Source organism: Somniosus microcephalus, chromosome 3 (assembly GCF_052327205.1).
Source record: "Somniosus microcephalus isolate GS21.2 chromosome 3, FLI_Smic_1.0, whole genome shotgun sequence".
NCBI classification, from domain to species: domain Eukaryota; kingdom Metazoa; phylum Chordata; class Chondrichthyes; order Squaliformes; family Somniosidae; genus Somniosus; species Somniosus microcephalus.
In genome coordinates, this window is record NC_140989.1 from 243,217,090 (window position 1) to 243,238,353 (window position 21,264).

The 21,264-nt window shown below is 46.1% G+C and overlaps 1 protein-coding gene across 8 annotated transcripts in view; it reads left to right on the top strand.

The window, feature by feature from the left end:
* Window positions 1-21,264, top strand: part of LOC147121782 (eIF-2-alpha kinase GCN2-like) — a 161,332-nt gene that overhangs the window by 96,314 nt on the left and 43,754 nt on the right. For 7 of the 8 annotated variants that reach the window (XM_085982284.1, XM_085982286.1, XM_085982282.1 and 4 more), the window contains 8 exons: window positions 843-909; window positions 1,486-1,574; window positions 5,012-5,110; window positions 6,066-6,143; window positions 15,129-15,374; window positions 16,700-16,784; window positions 19,827-19,948; window positions 20,324-20,373. In XM_085982284.1, coding sequence (XP_085838410.1) covers window positions 843-909; window positions 1,486-1,574; window positions 5,012-5,110; window positions 6,066-6,143; window positions 15,129-15,374; window positions 16,700-16,784; window positions 19,827-19,948; window positions 20,324-20,373 — 836 coding nt within the window. The remainder of the gene's footprint in view (window positions 1-842; window positions 910-1,485; window positions 1,575-5,011; window positions 5,111-6,065; window positions 6,144-15,128; window positions 15,375-16,699; window positions 16,785-19,826; window positions 19,949-20,323; window positions 20,374-21,264) is intronic. The other variant, XM_085982287.1, reaches the window with a different exon arrangement.

The window sequence follows — 21,264 nt, forward strand, 5'->3', positions numbered from 1 at the left end:
TGACTTTGATATGGTGCGACTATTCTGTCATGTTCCTTTTAGAGATTGTGGAACCTTTACAGTACATTTCGCTATTATAATTAAGGGTACAGCCCTTGAACTATGAGCACCATGCATTGAACTGTGGTTCACTGATGCCTCCCTTACACTGCAGATGTTGCGTCAATGTTTCCTGCACTGCAGTGATGGAAGATATACTGTATATAACCGACAAGCCCTCATCGATACAATGTTTGGCGTCATTTGTGTAAGCCTTTAGAAAGGTGTTCACGTACCACATTGGTTGGAGTAGAACTGCAGACATTGTGCAGTTCCATTGTATAATTTTAAGAACTCAAATTTAACAGAACCGAGTTAACCTTTGTCCTATAATACAGGTTCGAGTGGTTGAAATGAACCAAGTGGCTAAGCCTTCAGCTGTTGCGAGTGATTGATTGGAAATTTCAAGCGCAATCGAAGGCCGATAATCAATAGAAAACTGCACTCCCTCATTAAATATTGATGCGGTTGAGCAATATAACTGAGACTGCCCGCTTACATCGCTGTTAGGAATATGGTCAGTATTGCACTGGTGCTGTGGTATTATTGAGGTACCGCACTCCACAGTCTGCAGTGTTTTGAGTCATTTAGATCAGAGTCCATCCAATAAGTACTACAAACTTACACGATCTGCAGTTTAATCAAGAAAACCTTTCGCACTGAGCTGTTCAATCTATGACTAAGCAAAGGCCTGGAGAACATAAAATGAAGTTGAGTGAAAGAAAAGCTTGGTTATTTCAGTGTGATTTTCTTTGTGCAAGGACGGAATTGTTGATTAGAATGCATTGTGTTCCATGTTTCAGGGATGCGCAGAACACAAAACTTTCACCTATAAGAACGAAATGGATGTACAAATGGAGCTGAGTGCAGGTGATGTGTAAAATCTGCCGCTGTTCATTTGTTTGCAAAAATAACCAGCTTCCAGAGACTGAAAACTGCTGCGTGCAAAGAAAAATAAACCTTGGAAAAGTATAGTCATAGATTAGATTATGTGTGTGTACCAAAAGATCCTGACTCCATTTCTAGAAGCTTACCTTTGATGAATCCTGTAAAATCTGGTGTATAAAGCGCTCCTGTGTATTTAGAGGTGAAAATCTGTTGTGACTTGTATACAACATATAAATGGAAAGTTTACTAATTCAGTATAAAATAATCACGTTTTATTTTGACTTGTATGTTAAGTTTTGCACAAGTAGTACAGCAAACTATATTTAAGGATAAAATATATTTTCGCAAATATAGTATATTTTTTCATCTACAGTGTAAAAGTTGGAATGTTTGAATTATGTAACTATGCGGATCATGTTTCATTGATCACACTAAATTTATTTCTACTAAAAAGATATTTTAGATGCCATACAATCCAAATTTGTATCATTTGCATGTTTTTCCCAGAACCAAGCTCTACTTAATTGCAACCCTTAATAATGTTGCTTTCTTTATTAGGCAGTGAGAAACTCACAGCGAATATTGGAACATATGGATACCTGGCTCCAGAAGTTAGAACAAACCAGCACAAGGCCATGTACAACTCGGTATGTACTTTCTAAGTGTACGCGCCATCTGCATTGTTTCATAGACGTGTTTCTTTGCAGATGTCACAATGGGGGCTGAAGTTGAAATCCTAGTCTTGATTGTCCTTTTAAAAAACTTCATTACTTCCCCTTGGTGAGTTCTGCAAGGTTTTGCTTGGGCGGGGGAGGGAGCAATTTTAACCTAACCCATTCAGCAAGAACCTGACGGGATCGGATCAGCGGACCGTTTTACACCTTGCCCGAAATTAAACTCCATTGACTTCATTGGGAAGTGTAATCGGGCGGGTTGTTAAATGGACGGCTGATCTGATCCCGTCAGTATCCAGCTGGGTGTGTTGGCTTAAAATTACCCCCGAGGTTTCTAAAATTGTACTAATCTTTTGATGACTATGGTCAAAACCCCATTATCTGTACTCCAATTGGCCAACTTTCTCCATTATCCATCGGAATTTTCACCAGACAAAACCATGTGAAAGACAGCGCCTCATTGCACTGCTCTCTAACAGTAATCTCCTCCTACCTGACATCTGTCAATCTTCACAGCCCCAAAAAAGATTAAATTCTGTTTGTCCAATTCGTGTTTCTCCATTCCCATGTCTCGGGTATTACTGCACCATGCAAGACTAGAATGGGGGGTGTAATTTTAACCTAACTGGCCCGGTGAGAAACTGATGGGATCGGGTCAGGTTTTACATCCTGCCCTGTGTTACTCTTCATTGACTTTAATGGAGAGTAAAATCGGCCGGAGTGTGAAACCACCCAATCCTGTCCGTTTTCCATTGGGCAGATTAGGTTAAAATTACCCCTATGGGTTGTCTTGATTATCCATCAATTTCAGTTATCCACCAAAGGGACCATCTCCAGTAAAGCAAATAGTGGAGGTTCCACTATATACTTCTTTGACAGCAAAAAGTAGATTACATTGGCTCCAATTGCTTGTGTATACACCTCCCTAAAGTGTATAATAGTACTGTACTAATTATAATACAATTAATATGCCAGCTGACTTGTTGCCCCCGATTTTAAAGGGAGGGAGTGTATGGAGTGCGTGAGCCCCGAAGCAAATGGCTCACCCGGAGAGCCCGGCGATGTGGAGGTTCAGATGATCTTAACGGCCAGGTCCCATTTCTGTAAATTTTCTTCGTGACCCACCCAAACCGCAGGTGGGAGTGGGAATTCGGCGGCAGGAGGCCACAGTGGGGACCCACGGGATCGATACCCGGCAGTCAAGTAAGCGGGGGTGGGGGAGAGGGGAGGGGTGGGGAGCCGGTGGCAAGGGAGGCTCACTCCTGCTCCTCTTGGCCCACAGGGAAACCTAAAATTAAGTTTTAATGACTTACCTGCCTGGGCCTCTTCTGACCCACAATCCGCCCACCCACCCCACCGACAGATTTGGGTGCGGTCAGATCGGGGAACTTTATTTGTAGGGGCCGGGGCAGCAGTTAGGGCCTGGGGCGGCTGCTCCCCCACTCGGGCCTCCCAACTAAAATTGCAGATTGGGTCCCGATTACATTATCTGCATATTTAAACAGGTCCAGGCTGCCTTCCTGCGGGCGCCCCACTCGCCTGCTCAGAAGAGCAGGTTAGCATCGGGACACGGCAGGGAGGCAGCGGGGTCAGAGGGGGTAAGTCGCTGCCCTCATTTTAACTGGGGGGGGGGGGGAGTTAAAATCGGGGCCAATGCATCATTGGATGCTGATGTAAATGCTGTGTAAGCAACAATGTACAACTGCACCAGTAAAGAAAGTAGACATACACAAAACTGTAGAACACTATCACTAGGATGTGACCTTAGCAACTGGAGTGTTGGTTTTAATGTTCATTATCCAGGGGCGTGCTCAACAATAACCAAATAAAGTTGCCCTCTCTGATCGCTACCCAAAAAAAAAGTGTCATTGGAATTTATTTTTATTGTTCACGGCTGAATCATGCTCAGGATACTATAGTAGATTTTCTGTTCTGTATGACTGGGAGAAGTGACGTGAAATGGCCGATCGAGGCCAGCCGCAGTCCGGGCCAAGGAACTCTGTTTCAGGGAGCAACAGCTTATTTTGAGTACATGATAATAGACTTTAACTTTGGGTTTACGACCGATTGAATTGGTCAGTATTTGATTTCCAGCATTTTGTTTTGCCCCAGACTTTTGGCAGCAGGATTTATCATTGCTACAATAAACATTCTGGATAGGAGAGTGCCAGTGGTGCTCCTCTCTTTCTGTTTTTGTGTGTTATTTGGAAGAAGAGGATGAAAGGAGGGAACTCCAAGGCAGGTTTTGTTTGCAGCAGAAGCAGAACTCACTCATCCACACAAGTTGTGTCTGTTGACCCAGGCATGGGAATATCTGTGAAAAATGCATTCATAGACTGCACAAATTGTTGGACCAGAGCCTGTGGTGTTTCACCCATTAATATTATCGTAGATTGTGGGCCAGGGATTTCCCAACCTATTCACTCGAGAACACTCTTGAGAGAGCAGATGATCGTGAATGGGCCCACTATGCACTGCCTTATTCTGCCTTATGCCTTAGCTGTTCAAAGTTTGAAGAGCAGATGAGGAGTGAGACCCAAATGTCCATCCTGCCTCCCAGCTTAAGTGCGAGTAATTGAACATGCAGCTTGCAGGTAGGTTCTTTGGAAAGGTTGCTTTGTGGACTCACCTTTCCAAAAAGTAATGTAACTACACTTACAGTTTGAAGTGGCAGTAAAGAAGCACACTGATGCGTGGGATGCTTGGAAAGATGTTTTGTGAATACTTAGCTTGCAGCTTCTGTCATGATGAGAGGACACCCATTGTGGCATGCACCATTTGCCCATCTACTTGATATAATGAAATATCGGCTAGCCTTATCGTGATAGACTTCCTCAAGTTGTTAAACATTTTCCTCAGCCACTTGCAAGTTCTTCGGCGGTTGGGTGCGGCACTGATTCTATCTGCCACCTAAAGTCAAGCAGACTGGTTGGAGCTTCTGTGTGGAGGTCGTGCTGTGGCTCCAAACAGAGCAACCCTTCTTTGTCGCAAGTTTTCCTCAAACACCTCCAAAGCAGCTTCACAAAAGGAAGTGCTGTGTGTCCTCAACCAGCCCTTTGCGGGTTTATCACTCAGTAAAAAATAAGGGACACCTTTAAATAGGAGCCTTTAAGAGCTAAGCTTTTGCTAGCCGGCCTGTTCTGGGTTGGGTGCTTGCTGTGCATAATTAATTAGGCCAACATCACCGAATCTGACAGGGTTGGCCCACATGACTTTGGTGAGCACAAAGCTCGCTGCGCTCCAATTCTGCGGTTTCACTGCCAGGACTGGATGACTTATCCTGTAGAACAATTGTTATCACATTCTGTTGCTTGGTATTGACATTCATGCTTCATTCAGCCTTAAAATGAAAGGACAGAGGGGGATTAATGTGAAGATAATGCAGCAATTTCTGTGCTTCCTTCCTGCAGAAGGCTGATATGTACAGCTTCGGAATGGTAATGTTGGACATGCTGTTTCAGTGCACAGCACAAGAACGCCAGAAGTGGAGGGATCGGATTGGACAATGTGTAAGAATTTAACTTTACCCTAAACAATGACTAAATGACTGCTGTAAACAAAAGATGTTTAATTCGGTTCGTCTCTTTTGGGAAGGCACTGACCTTTGTTGGACTGCTTTCCTGTTCTTTTTCGTCTTGTTACTTTAAATGCCAGATTGCGCACACGCTCAGTTGCAGTAATGCAGGATCAGGTCTTTATTAAAACCTCATACAATCCACAAGTACACAAGTGTATGAGTGCACAGATCTTTTCATACTACACCATTGCTGTATGAGCGAACTGCTGAGACACCACACTTCACGATTCCAGTATGAGTTCTTGAGACTTCATACTCTCACGATTCCAGTATGAGCTGCTAAACACAGACTCACTCGCAATCTTATACTAAATTTCACCTTTGATCATTACTTTCTATGTATACCACCAATAATTCATAGTACATCAAAGATACATACAAATGACAACAGAATAACAGCATGAACTAAACAAACATGCACTTCCATAAACACAAGCGACCTAATGTCATAAACACAAGTGACCAAGCTGACACATTCCAGACCATTACAGATATGGCTGAATGACTCTTACACATTCTTCTATTTTACTTTCCTGTGAAGATATTCTTGTTTTAAAATCCCCTTACACAATTTACAACCCATGCTCAGCTGAAAGCTGTTTTAACTTTTAACTCATTGTGTGCTGGTCTCACAGACAGCCCAGAAAGAATACCGAGGCACCCAGGTAATGTGAACCCTTGTTCCCACAGCCTCCACTTACAGTGTTTGTCCTCCGTGGAATCAAATGATCTTTTACGGTGCATAGTGTACACTTAGATGCTTGCGTTTTCTTTTAAGGTAAAGCAGTAACAACAAAGGTGAACTAAATTTTTATTCTTAAAATTACTGATTCCATTTTTAAAAACAAATTAAAATATGCTTTTGATATCTCCGCATTACTTTGCAGAACTCTCAATGCTATATACATGAACTTTTTGTTGACAAAACAAAGGCCTTCCTTTTACAACCAGAATTCTTGAGCTTGGTGAGTAACTGAGCCGTTTAAGGTTCAACTTTAGCAGCACATTCTTTTTGAAGTACAGTACTGAGGGAGTGATGCATTTTTGGAGGTGCCATCTTTCAGATGATACATTAAACTGAGGACCTGTCTACCCTCTTGGGTAGACATAAAAGATCCCATGGCACGATGGGAAGAAGAATCAAGTGTTCTGCTGGTGTCCTGATCAGCATTTATCCCTCAGCAATATTTACTAAGACAGTACATTAGAATTGGTGAATTACAGGCCCTTGGCTTGATTTTGGTTACAGGCAAGTTGATACAAAGGATCTTAGTGATACTGTATCACCACTTCAACAGAGAAGGGGTTATCAGAGGCTCTCAACGTGGAAAATGTCTTGCCTCACCAAGCTGAGAATTTTTTAAGGAATTTACTAGGTTGGTGGATCTAGGTAGCCCAGTTGACATTGTATGCCTTGATTTTCAAAAGGCCTTTGGCAAGGTGCCACACAATAGTCTACTTAATAAAACTGAGTCCTGTGGGATTAGTGGGCATTTGTTGAGTTGGATACGGAATTGATTGCATTCTCATAGGCAGAAGATTGTTATTAATGGGGACCAGTTACTAGTGGAGACCCGCAGGGGTTGGTGTTAAGGCCGGTGCTTTTCATAATCTATATTAACGATCTGGATGAAGGCATTGGGGGAACTGTCCGCAAGTACGCGGGTGATACAAAGATTTATACGAGTGAGGACCTTAGATGAGTAAAATAGATTGCAAGCAAATATAGATGCGAGGGGGAATGGACTCACATCTGGCAGATATCACTTAATATAGACTAGCTGGAGTGCCCGGCGGTGCCGAGGCTTTTTTGAGGGCATGTTGTTGTTGGAAGAGAGAGAGAGAGAGCGACTGGGGGGAAGAGAGAGAGCGACTGGGGGGAAGAGAGAGAGCGACTGGGGGGAAGAGAGAGAGCGACTGGGGGGAAGGGGGGTAGGTGGAGAGGGGAGGGGAGGGGGGTGGAGGGGAAAGGGGAGGGGGGAGGAAGGGGGGAGGGGAGGGGGGGTGGGGGGGAGGGGGCTGTGGGGGGAGGGGGAGGGGGAGTGGGGGGGAAATGGGGTGGGAAGGGTGTGGGGGGGAAGGGTGGGGAAGGAGAGGGGAAGGGAGAAAGGGAGGGAGGGAGAAAGAGAGGGGGGAGCCAGCAGACCCTCTCCCCTCTGCCGGCGATGGCTCCGCAGAGCTCCGTGCCGCCCCACGCACTGACATGGCCCAGCCGAGCGCAGCGCCCCGGTCAGCCCGAGCCCCGCCCCACGCCATCCCGAGCCCTGGCTTCAAGACCGCCGATTGCGGCTGGGCCTGCGCTGGAGCCAAGCCGCGGGAACGGGCGTGAGCCGGCTTGAGGCTGTGAGAGAGGGCCGGGCGCAGCTGCCGGGGTAACCCTTCCCCCCACTTCCCGCTCTCCCGAGCACCGCCCCCCCGCCCGAGCCGTGGGGGGGGGAAGGAGAGAGAGAGCCGCTGCTCCTCCGGTCGATGTGTTGCGGGCCGACCCCTGATGAGCGCCCGATCAGCTGAGCCCGAGCCCTGCGGTGACCGCAACTCACCTCCCGCTAGGCTCCCTCCCGCCCCGCCAGCCTTTACCAAAATGGCGACGATGGCTACGCCCGGCCCAGTCCCGCGCCGCCAGCCTTTACAAAGATGGTGGCGATCGCGGGGCGGGCCCAGCGGGAGGGGTGGTGCCTAGCTCGGGCATGGCTGGGCAACAGAGGCCCAGGCTTCCAGGCCTGCAAAAATGGTGAAAGGTAGGAAAATTATAGAGGTTAGAGAAAAGATTTACAAATTAATTAACTTTTTTTAAAAACAATTTGTGTTTTAAAAGCAACTTTTTTTTTTGCTGGAAATCTAGATTTGAAAAGAAACACGCAGAAAGTGGGGGAAAAAAAATAAACTTACGAATCAAGATGGCTGACACTCACCTCAGTTCAGAATGATAAGGACCGCCCACACACGCACCGATTGGTCAACCGTCAGGTGACTGAACTGTAGGATTGGTCAATCGTCACGTCACTCAACTCTAGGATGGCCCGCCCGCACACGCAATTAACCCGCCCCCACTCGATGCTAATGAGCGGATAATGAGCGGAATTTTGAACGTTTTTTGGATACCGTCGGCACAATTTTTGTCCGACCAAAAAGTAAATATGCCTATGAGAGTCCCCTAATGATAAGCTTTCTTTTGATATAACATATGTGTAGGTACACTCTATAACTTTTGATTGTATAGCCGGACAGAGAGACAGAAAGACAGACAGACAGACAGCGAGACATAGGCCTAGAAATTCAGTTGTTTGCGCCAGCCGCTAGCGCCTTAGGAGGAGGAGATGTGGGGCGCTAGGCGGCTAGCGGCCGGGCGCAGCGCGATCTGCGCCTCTCCCCAACTTCAGTAAAGATTTAGCGGCGGCGCAAAGCCTTTGCGCGCGCTCAGCTGCGCGCGCAGATCCTGACATCATTTCATCGTGCAACGCCCTTTGTTCGCCCCAAACCGGAAATTCAGTGGCGCCGGCCTATTGTGCGCCTGGCGCCCCTAGCGACTGGTAGAGGGGAACGGTTCTCAGTCGCTGCGGGGCGCGGGGGGCGCAAATTAAAGGGCACTCCTCCTGCAGTAGAAAAGGCAGCCATTTTGCAACACTCCTTCTTTGTGAGAGACGGATCTTTGCAGAGAGACAAAGGTAGAGAGCTTTCTGGTTTGGCTCAACACTCGCACAGGTACTTGTGGCTTCAGGCCACAGCTTTCCACTTGTCTTTAACTTCAGAGCCATATCATTGATTGCAAACATATAATGGGGGCTGCAATGGGTGCAAACGTTGGCCTTCTCCATTGCATTCAAAGGGCTCACAGACGCCGTGAGAGAGTGGCAGACATGGCCAGACGGAGAGGGGGCAACAGGCGTCGGCAAAGGAGGCCTTACCCACCCAGGGTATACCGCCAGCAGTTCTCATATCTGAACATGTCTGACGAGCAGTGTGTTCGGAGGCTGCGATTCCGAAGGGCGGTGGTCACTGAGATCTGCCACCTGCTTCGCGGAGATCTGCAGCCACATCTGAGGAGCAGGACGTCTCTGTCGGTGGCAGTGAAGGTGACGGTGTCTCTCAACTTCTATGCCACCGGCTCCTTCCAATCTGCTACTGGGGACATTTCCAACATCTCCCAGTTTGCCGTGCATTGCTGCATCCGCCAGGTGACCAATGCCTTTTTCAGAAGGAGACGTCAGTTCATCTCCTTCTCCATGGCCCTTGTCAAGCAGTAACAGCGTGCAATGGGCTTTGCAGCATGAGCCGGCTTCCCCATGGTGCAGGGTGCCATTGACTGCACGCATGTGGATTTGCGGGCACCTCTGGAGAATGCCGAGGATTACCGCAACCGGAAGGGCTACCATTCGCTCAACGTGCAGTTGGTGTGTGACCACAGGCAGCTCATCCTAGCTGTCAATGCCCGCTTTCCAGGCAGCAGCCACGATGCCTTCATCCTGCGCCAGACTTCTGTGGCAGACATGTTCCAGGCCCAGCCTCACCCACGAGGATGGCTTCTCGGGGACAAAGGCTATCCTTTGTGCACATGGCTGATGACCCCGCTCCGTGTGCCCAGCACCCCTGCTGAAGAGGGATACAATGACAGCCATCAAGCAACCAGGAACATCATTGAGCAAACAATCGGCGTCCTGAAGCAACGGTTCCGCTGTCCGGATTGTTCCGGAGGAGCCCTACAGTATTCGCCTGAGCGAGTCTCGCATTTCGTGGTCGTGTGCTGCATGCTGCACAACCTGGCTATCCGCAGGACTCAGCCACTGCCACCAGACATTGGAGGACCACCAGAGGAGGAGGAGGAGGAGGAGGAGGACCAGCACAGGAGGGAGGCAGAAAGTGCAAGGGCAGCCCGTCGGCTGCTTATTGAACGTTGGTTCTAGGCCCCCTCTCAGGGAATGGCTTGTGCCAATGGCACAAGAAGAATGTAGCCGCTCCACAAGCCCTCAGCCGAGCAGGGCAACCAGGACTTCCAAAAGAAAGCATGGACAGTGCGATTTAAGAACATTTATTTCTTTGAAACCTCTGCCCTTCCCACATTACAAACTAATGGAGAGAAGCCCCCCCAAAAAACACAAATCGACCAGTCTCGGCCTTTCAAAAAAACAAATCCACCCTCCCCCTTTAAGAGCTCACCGGCGCCAGAGTGTCTGCCGTCAATCAGCAGCTCGCCGCACCTGCGCTGCGCCCGCCCTCGGGGGTTTCGCCCCGGGCCGCCGGCTTAGCGCCTAATGATAGTCGTGCATCGCCTGTTTTAGCGCAGCAGCAACCTCTTGGGGCGATGCCACTGAATATCGGCGAAGGTGGCGCGAAGTTGCGCGGGCGCAAACTTTAGCGGCCGCCCAGCTGTAGCGCCCCAAATGTGGCTATACTGAATTTCTAGGCCATACTGTTTTATATATATAGATAAATAAATATAGTGTTCTGCATGTCGTAATGCCAAACATGTGTACACCATGCAGGGGTTGCGAGCTTAGGGTTGGTATGCGGGAGAAGAACCTTGGTGTTCTAGTATCTGAATCTCTGAAGGTCCATGTGCAGTACCGTGAGGTTATTGTAAAAGTAAATAGAGATTGAGAATGTATTACCACGGCAATTATATACAAAACAAAAAAAGAATTTACTGTCTTTGTTTAAGACAATGGTTAGGACTCATTTAAATACTGTGTCCAGTTTTGTTCCCCTCTCATGGTGGGTGATATAGAGAGCTCAGGAAAAGAATCAGAAAAAGGTATGTAGTTCATAAGTCCTTAGTTACCACACTAGGCTTGGCGAGTTGGGATTTTACTATAGAAAAGCATCGACTTTGAGGAGATTTGACTGAGATCTTTAAAATAATGAAGTTATATGTGGATAGGCTATTTGAGTTAGGTAGGTTAAGGAGGACCATAAGTTATATAAGCGCGGAACTAGATTAGATGTCAGGGGGTACTTCTTTTCAAAGAGTTTTGTGGAGCTCCGGAATAAGTTGCCGGCTGGTTCAATGAGTGCGGATTCACTGCAAACATTCAAAAGGGAGCTGGACAAGTTCCTGACTGCAGCCAGCATCACGAATATTGAAGGTGGTTGGGGTATTGGGGGGATGGGTCTCCCAGTCACCGTGGTGTCCTGGAACTTGTTTGATCACTGGGACAAAGGTTTTAAGATAGCTGAATTTTAAAGCTATTAGAGGTTATCTTCAGATACTCCAAATGTGGTATATTTATACAAATAGAAGTTTATGGAAAATATTAAGTTAACTTTTCAATTGGTCCTCTGCATGTCTCACCCTCCATCAAGTTTTATGACTCATTAGAATTTTATGGTACAACAGTTAATCTTAGACTATATTGTAATGTGTACTAGCACAGACAGTTATAATTTGAAGTGAATCAACAGATTGCTTTATTTCAACCTAGAATGTATAGTAAAAAGAAAGACTTGCATTTATATAGCTCCTTACACTACCTCTGAACGTCCCAATGGCTAGAAACATAGAAGATAGGAGCAGTAGTAGGCCATTCGGCCCCTCGAGCCTGCTCCGCCATTCAATGAGATCATGGCTGATCGTCCAAATTCAGTAGCCTGTCCCTGCCTTCTCTCCATATCCCTTGATCCCTTTAGCCTTAAGAAATATATCCAACTCCTTCTTGAATATATTTAATGAATTGGCCTCCACTGCCTTCTGTGGCAGAGAATTCCACAGGTTCACCACTCTGGGTGAAGAAATTCCTCCTCATCTCTGTCCTAAATGGCTTACCCTTTATCCTTAGACTGTGACCCCTGGTTCTGGACTCCCCGACCATCGGGAACATCCTTCCAGCATCTAGTCTGTCTAGTCCTGTTAGAATTTTATAAGTTTCGATGAGATCCCCTCTCATTCTTCTAAACTCCAGTGAGTACAAGCCCAGTCGACCCAATCTCTCCTCATACGTCATTCCTGCCATCCCAGGTATCAGCCTGGTGAATCTTCGCTGCACTCCTTCCATGGCAAGAACATCCTTCCTCAGATAAGGTGACCAAAACTGCATACAATACTCCAGATGTGGTCTCACCAAGGCCCTGTACAACTGCAGCAAGACATCCTTGTTCCTGTACTCAAACCCTCTCGCTATGAAGGCCAACATACCATTTGCCTTCTTAACCGCTTGCTGCACCTGCATGCTTACTTTCAGCGACTGGTGCACAAGGACGCCCAGGTCTCGTTGCACTTCCCCTTCTCCCAATCTATTGCCATTCAGATAATAATCTGCCTTCTTGTTTTTGACACCAAAGTGGATAACCTCACATTTATCCACGTTATATTGCATCTGCTATGCTTCTGCCCAATCACCCAACCTGTCCAGATCATACTGGAGTTTATCGGTATCCTCCTCACAGCACACACGCCCACCCAGCTTTGTGTCATCTGCAAACTTGGAGATATTACATCTAGTTCCCTCATCCAGATCATTGATATATATTGTGAATAGCTGGGGTCCAAGGACCGATCCCTGCGGTACCCCACTAGTCACTGCCTGCCACTCGGAAAAAGAGCCGTTTATTCCAACTCTTTGCTTTCTGTCTGCCAACCAGTTCTCTATCCAAGTCAATACCTTGCCCCCAGTCCCATGTGCCTTAATTTTACACGCTAATCTCTTATGCGGGACCTTATCGAAAGCCTTTTGAAAATCCAAATACACCACATCCACTGGTTCTCCCTTATCTATTTTACCAGTTACATCCTCAAAAAATTCCACTAGATTAGTCAAGCACGATTTACCTTTTGTAAATCCATGTTGACTTTGTCCGATCCGGTCACTTTTTTCCAAGTGCTCTGCTATTACATCCTTTATAATGGACTCTAGCATTTTCCCCACTACCGATGTCAGGCTTACCGGACTGTAATTCCCTGTTTTCTCTCTACCACCCTTTTTGAACAGTGGGGTAACATTAGCTACCTGCCCATCCATGGGTACTGTTCCAGAGTCTATCGAATTTTGGAAGATGACCAGCAATGCATCTACTGTTTCTAGGGCCACTTCCTTAAGTACCCTAGGATGTAGATTATCAGGCCCTGGGGATTTATTTGCCTTCAATCCCGTCAATTTCCCTAACACCATTTTCCTACAAATACCGATTTCTATCAGTTCCTCCCTTTAACAGACCCTATGTTCCCCGACATCTTTGGGAAGTTATTTGTGTCCTCCTTTGTGAAGACAGAACCAAAGTATGTATTTAATTGGTCTGCCATTTCTTTGTTCCCCATTATAAATTCACCTGATTCTGACTGCAAGGGACCTACGCTTGACTTCACCAATCTTTTTCTCTTCATATATCTATAAAAGCTTTTACAGTCAGTTTTTATGTTCCCTGCAAGCTTACTCTCATATTCTATTTTCCCCCTCTTAATTAATCCCTTTGTCCTCCTTTGTTGAATCCTAAACTGCTCCCAATCCTCAGGTTTACTGCTTTTTCTGGCCAATTTATATGTCGTCTCCTTGGATCTTATGCTATCCCTAATTTCCCTTGTTAGCCACGGTTGAGTGACCTTTTTTGTTTTATTTTTATGCCAAATTGGGATGAACAAATTCCGTAGTTCATCCATGCGATCTTTGAATGTTTGCCATTGCCCATCCACCGTCAACCCTTTGAGTGTCATTACCCAATCAATCCTACCCAACTCGCACCTCATACCATCGTAGTCCACTTTATTTAAATTCAGGACCCTAGTCTCTGAGTCAACTATTTCACTCTCCATCTTAATGAAGAATTCTATCATATTATGATCGCTCTGACCCAAGGGGCCTCGCACAACAAGATTGCTAATTAATCCTTTCTCATTACATAATACCCAGTCTAAGATGGCCTGATCTCTAGTTGGTTCCTCGACATATTGGTCCAGGAAACCATCCCGTATACACTCCAGGAATTCCTCCTCCACAGTATTGTTACTAATTTGGTTAGCCCAATCTATATGTCGATTAAAGTCACCCATGATAACTGCTGTGCCCTTATTGCACGCTTTTCTAATTTCCCATTTAATGCCATCCCCGACCTCCGCATTACTGTTTGGAGGTCTATATACCACTGCCACTAACGTTTTCTGCCCCTTGGTATTTTTCAGTTCTACCCATACAGATTCTACATCATCAGAGCTAATATCCTTCCTTTCAATTGTGTTAATCCCCTCTTTAACCAGCAATGCTACCCCACCTCCTTTTCCTTTTTGCCTATCTTTCCTGAATATTGAATACCCCGGGATATTTGAGTTCCCAGCCTTGGCCACCCTGGAGCCATGTTTCCGTAATCCCAGTCATATCATATTCGTTTACCTCTATTTGCGCAGCTAATTCATCCACCTTATTACGATTGAGATTGAGATGACAGAAGCGATCTGTCAATGTTGAGATAGGTTGTTCCAAGGAGGTGACAGTGGATAGAGAGATTACTCCAAACACTTCAAAAGTGCATAAAACTCAAGAGTGGGTTCCAAATACTGAAGGCTGAAGCTTCTGAGATTGGAAAGTGACCAGCTGTAAAATGTTAGCTTTTATAGCACTTTTGCAGCTGTGACCTAATGAAACAAATGGAGAGTTGTTCAGAACCCAACATAATTACCTGGCGTGATCCCTGAGCGACGGGAACCTTGTGGAAAACTTGGGAAAATGCTTTGTACCTGGTAAAATGGTGATTAAATTGCTTTAAACACCCTTCCAACAAGCACAATTGCATGACCCGCCGCTTAGTGCCATGTCTGCAAAGCGCAGGCAGAACCGGCACTAGGGAAACTCACAAGGAGGCGGATTTAGAGCGGGATACCACCCCACTGTCAATCATTTGGATTTTGACAGCAGACCTGCCTCCAAACACGCCCTCTGAGCGCTGGCAAAATTCAGATCCTTGATTCTAGTTTCTAATGTAATTTACAGCACTAGTTAAATAGCACTGATAAACGTGTTTTTCTTTTACAGCTGCAGACATGTCGAGAGTTGTTGCAGGATGATCCTCTGAAAAGGCCCAGTGCCGAGGAGATCCTTCACAGTAAGGATATGGGCCTTCTGCCTGAGGAAAGGAGGAAACTGGAAGAAATACTGAATCAAACTCTTTCATCACCAGATAAAGACACACACAGAGAAACCATCAAATTGATTTTTGAACAGCTTGTTGGAAAAGTCTCCAAGGATCAAGAATCTGCTTACTATCATGCACTTAGTGAGGTATTCTCAGTAAATTAAGTAGGGAACGCTAACATAATACAATATTGCAAAGTGAAGATTTTTTATTTACTCTTGAATCATAGAAATTACAGCACAGAAGAAGGGCATTTGGTCCATCATACCTGGGCTGGTGCTAACTCTTCAACTGGACCTAACTAGTCCCATTTCCCTGCCCGTTCCTTGTAAGTAATGTTCCCACTAATTTCTTTTGGGTGTGTGATCCCTTTAACGGACTACTCAGCCCATTCAAAATCACGCACATGCGCAAAATGTCCCATTGAAAAGCCAGCGATCGGCCTGCGCGGGACCTCCAGGCAGCTGCGTGGCCGTGCAGTTTAATAGGAACATTGCTTGTAATGTGCTTTTATTCAGTCTGTTTTAAAAGATGAAAACCTAAATAGAATTTGATTGAGGTCTTTAAAATAATTTAGTCACCATGGGGATCAATTTTAACCTACCCGGCCCTCAGGAAACTGACGGGATCAGGTGCAACGGAGGCTTTAATCCCGCCCGATAGTGCTCTCCATTGAAGTCAAGAGAGAGCAAGGTCGGGTGGGGTGTAAACCCGGCATTCCACCCGATCTTGTGGGTTTCCCGCCCAGTGATTAGGTTAAAATTACCCCCCCCCCCCCCCCACATCTCTTCCGAAGTTGATGATAAATTCCAGCTATACTAATACCACCAGAGAATGTCCTCAACCTGCATATTAAAATGGACAGAACTGGATGAAAAGCTGATAATGATACAGTTCTTTGCCGCGGCTGGATTTTCAAAGGGGTCGGTGATGGTGAGATTTCCTGTTTAAGTGCAATTGAAAACAACAACAACAACTTGTATTTATTTAGCGCCTTTAACGTAGTAAAATGTCCATAGGCGCTGCACAGGAGTATTTTAAGAAATTTTTTTTGACACTGATCCGCATAAGGAGAAATTAGGGCAGGCTTGGTCAAAGAGGTAGGTTTTACGGAGCGTCTTAAAGGAGGAAAGAGAGGTAGCGAGGCGGAGAGGTTTAGGCAGGGAATTCCAGAGCTTCGGGCCTAGGCAACAGAAGGCACGGCCACCAATGGTTGAGCGATTATAATCAGGGATGCTCAAGAGGGCAGAATTAGAGGAGCGCAGATATCTTGAGGATTGTGGGGCTGAAGGAGATTACAGAGATAGGGAGGGGTGAGGCCATGGAGGGATTTGAAAACAAGGATGAGAATTTTGAAATCGAGGCGCTGCTTAACTGGGAGCCAATGTAGGTCGCGAGCACAGGGGTGATGGGCACAAATGTTTCTGCAGCAAACCATGATTACACAACTGTGTCCTATTTTTCGCTTCAGATCGTGGACAGGGTCTTTACCATTTCATCATCCAGGTCATGGCGATCTGTTGAAAGAGAACTGAGGCTGATATTTCAAAAGCATGGTACGTGGTCTTATATAACTATTGATTTCGTTAAAGGGCTAGCATCTTTGAGAAAAGTGTTTGGCAACCTTTTTTGGGGGGTTTCATATGGGAAGAGAGCAGTGCATCATTTTTGTTACAATAACTCTCGGTGAAAATGATTCAATAATGCGTTTTTGGTGCAATTTACATTATCACATTGTGCATTTGCAAACGTGGAAAGGTTTGCCAAGCACTTACTCATGAAAACATTGCACCTTTATTGTGTAAGTTTGAGGGGTGCCTTTCACCTGCGCAGAATCAACAAGTAAGTGCGATGTTCAGTCAACTGTGACAATTGAGTCTGTCGGTGCTTGCTGTTCAGCATGGATGCTTAGCTCTCAGAGAGCACTGGTTGTAAATTAAAAATTAAGAAACAGACAGTGAGGATGTATTACCAGATGATTAAATACAAAACAACAATACTGTAATATAAGACCTTGGTTAGAGCTCATTAAGAATACTGTGTCCAGTTTTGATTCCTTAGTTTTGATTCCTTCACATGATGGGTTATAATAGAAGCCCTGGAAAAAGTTCAGAGGAGGGCCACTAGATTGATACCTAGTATACAGGTCCTTAGTTACCACAATAGGCTTAGATACACGGGTAGGGGGTGGGGATTACTTTAGCAAAGCATAGACTTTGAGGAGATTTGATTAATCTGTTTAAAATAGTGAAAGGATTAGATTTGGTTCAGGTAGATAGGCTATTTGAGTTAGATAGGATGGGGAGGACCTGTGGCATAAATATATTGTGTAAGCATAGAACTAGGTTAGATGTCTGGAGGTATGTTGTTTGACCTGTGGAACAAGTTGTTGTCTGATACACTGATCACGGGCTCACTGCTCATTCAAAAGGCAGCTGGACAAGTTTCTGACTGTGGCCGACATCACACATCACCGTGTGAAGGTTGTAGGGATATTGGGGGATGGGTCTTCCAATCACTCTGGTCCTCTGTTTGATTGCCTTTGGGGATCAGAGAGCAATTTCACAGAATTTTGTTTCCCCAGAATTAGTGTTTGTTTTTTTACCTGTGTTTTTGCCTCTCTCAGGAGATTGCATGTTTGGTGTGTGTGTGTGTGGGGGGGGGGGGGGGCGGGGGGGCCTGCGGGGGTTATGGTGTGTATAGGTTGCACCATTACAGTATGGGACAGGCTTGATGGATCAGCTGGTTCATGTCCTTGATTTTTGTATGTTCGGAAAGTCCTACCGAAACGGCAAAAATCTTATCTCAATGGGGTCGATTTTAACCCCCCGGCCTGGTGAGAATGGTGTGCGGGAGGGGTTAAAATCAGGCTGAATCCTCTAAGCGGCCTGAGGCCGCACCATTCCCACCCGGCGACATCTTGCTTTCACTGACTTTGAAGTCGGCTGAGACTCCTGCTGCAGATGGCCGAGGGCCTCATTTAAATTGAAAAGCCGCGGCCTGATGGTGTCATCGGTACCGTGGTGTGAATTTTGCAAAGACCGGCTGGTGTCAAACTCCCCAGAGAAACCTGGTGACATGCAGCAGAGCGGCCAGGAGAGGCCAAGATAAGTAAAATGTTGGAATCTTCGGAGGAGCAGGGAGAAAACCTCGGGCCTCTCTTGACCCAGCCCTCCCTTTCCCTCCCCACACCGGCAACTGTTTGGGAAACCTCCCCCCCCGCCCCTCAGCATTTGTCCCGGAGTCTGTTCCCTCAGGTCCCCAGCGGTAGCCGGAGCCAACCTCCATTCCCGCTCCCACCCGCCGGCCTTGACATCACTCGCGCTGACTACAAGCAGGACACAGACATCAATTATTCAAATGTGGACCTTGAGCTAAAATCAGCCAGGGCCGCAATTCCTTCATAACTGCTGGGTGCTGCCATTTGCTTCGGGCCTCCCACTTCCCCCTCCCCTCCACCCCATTTAAAATCTGGTCTTTCTCACAACCTCAGTATTGTTGCTACATAGTCACTTGTTTCAAGTAGTGATGCTTGAGTGAATGTACCCTGTGCGCTTCAGTGGGCTGATAATCACAGTGATTTATGCAGGTAATTATAGGGGTGGTTCTACTTTGTGGAGCTGAACTGCTTGATAAATGTTTTAATAGATTAAAATAACAGATTTTTAAAGAGCATTGAGTTAGGTAAGTGAAAAGATTAACAGCGCTGTTGCATCCTGTAGGAACTAGGAGTGTCACATGCAGTGCTGTCTACCTTACACTTAAAAACTCAACAGTGACGCTCCCAGAGAGATGACACGTGCTGCATACATGTGCAGGAAGCCACGCGTGCCATCTTCCTAGTGGAAAAACACAGCCAAGAGACTGCTTGTGTGTTGTCCTCCTTGTCTGTTCTTGCAAGCGAGCTATCCCAAACACTTAGCTACCTGCTGAGACATTGTTGACTTATTTAGCACTATTCATATTTTCTAAGGTTTTAGCTATTGTGTTATTGTTGTTGCGGTCTGTGTTTTATTTTACTGATGTTTGCTGTTCAGATCCAATGAGGGGGAAACCAGTCAAGTAAGGCACTTTGTGGTATGGATATATTCGAAATAAATGTGTTGCCACGGGGACTTAAGTCCTATAGCACTCCTACCTACGAGCATATGAATTTGACGGAAAGAAAAAGACCAGCTGGTCCATCAGGCCTGCCCCACACTCAGGAACATAAGAATGTGAAAGATTGGAAAAGGCCATTGAATTCCATCTGGCTGGTCCCAGTGTCCAGTAAATATCATATCCCATGATATCCCTCTGTAATTCTGTTCCCCTGGTACTTACCCAACTCTCTCTTCAATTAGCTGATACAATCAGCCCCCTGATGCCTTCCTTGGCAATCCTTCCACCCTCTGCATAAAGTAGTTAAATCTCAATCGGTCTTTTCACCCTCTTCTGCAAAACTTGTGGCTGTTAGATCTGTCGCCATGGGGCACCAGGCTGTAGTTTTACAATTAGGAATTATTCATGCGACAGATTCCCTTTCTCAGCTGTGCTGTAATGAGCAACGGTGCTGGAGGCGGAAGTGAGTGTGAGAGTTATATTTTCTTCTGCTCCAGGTGCTGTTCCTGTGGATATTCCCGAGATTATTCCATTCAGTGTGGGGACGTCCTGTCGCTGTGACGTCACAACAATGCTAAGTAGTGATGGGTATATTTATGAAATGACGCTGGATCACAAGGTATGTTTGCACGATATGGCACACTAATACAGTATTGTAATACACTGCATTGGAAGAAAGAAGTTACATTTATATAGCGCCGTTCACGACCTCGGGATGTCCCAAAGCACTTTACAGCCAATGAAGTACTTTTGAAGTGTAGTCACTGTTGTAATGTAAGAAACACAGCAGCCAAGTTGCGCACAGCAAGCTCCCACAAACAGTAATGAGATAAATGACCAGATAATCTGTTTTTAGTGGTGTTAGCTGAGGGATAAATATTGGCCAGGACATTCTGCACGTGACCTGTTCTTGCACAAAATAATTGCATAAAAAATACAAAACCCTGTTTGGTTACCATTCCGTCTGACTGTTAATGTCTCCCTCTGTTTACAGGTGCCCTTTGTGCGGTTTGTTCATAAAAACAAAATAAGTGAAATTAAAAGGTAAATGGAGGCTGTGTGATGATATTTTTACAGAAATACAGGCACGTGGGCTGCTCTGTGCCTTGTTATTCCTTCATAACAAAATGACAAACCGAAACAAATTGTTCGGCAGGAGGAAGAAATTTCTACTTTATTCTATTACAAAATGTTCTCTATTAGATACATTGGTTGCTGTGATGCTGAAAACATTTAAAAGCCTTTTATTTGTTAGCTCCATCAATTATTGCCTGAATGCTCTAATCACATCTCAGCAATGAGAAAATGGTCTTGCGGAGACGAAATGACCAGTTTGAGTGAATGCTCTGTGCCAGCTAACTTGCCTTGAGCAACCACTACATTTCCTGTCTTTAGTGGGCCAAGTGAGCATTCTCAGCAATGACGCACTAAAGACTCCAGTGATGTAAGCCCCGGTTTTCAAGGGGGGATGGGGATCGGTGCGTGAGAGCCTCAAAGCGGGCAGCGCACCCGCAGCATCCGGGGTCGTGGAGGCCCGGACAATCTGAACGCAGGGCCTCATTAACATAAAAGTTCCCGGGGTCTCGCCCGAACTACCTGGTCGGCGGGCGGGAGCGGGAATTTGGCAGGAACGGTCCCCGGCGCTCAGTGAAAGGAGGGGACTTCAGGGCGATTTGGGGAGAGGCCGGGTCTGGAGATCGAGGGGAGGCCGTGGCTGGGAAGGCCCAAGAGCTCCTTACAGGGCTTGCAGGGAGCACTCCTGGCCCACAAGGAGTTCTAACAGAAGTATTTTTTAAAGACTGACCTTTGCCTCTTCTGGCCAGTCGACTTCTCCCGCCATGCTTCTGCTGCTGGGCTGCAGACAGTGCAGGACTTCCCCCAGACTTCAGGTTAATATTATTTTGAATGTTAAGTGAGTCTGCCTTTAGCGGGAGC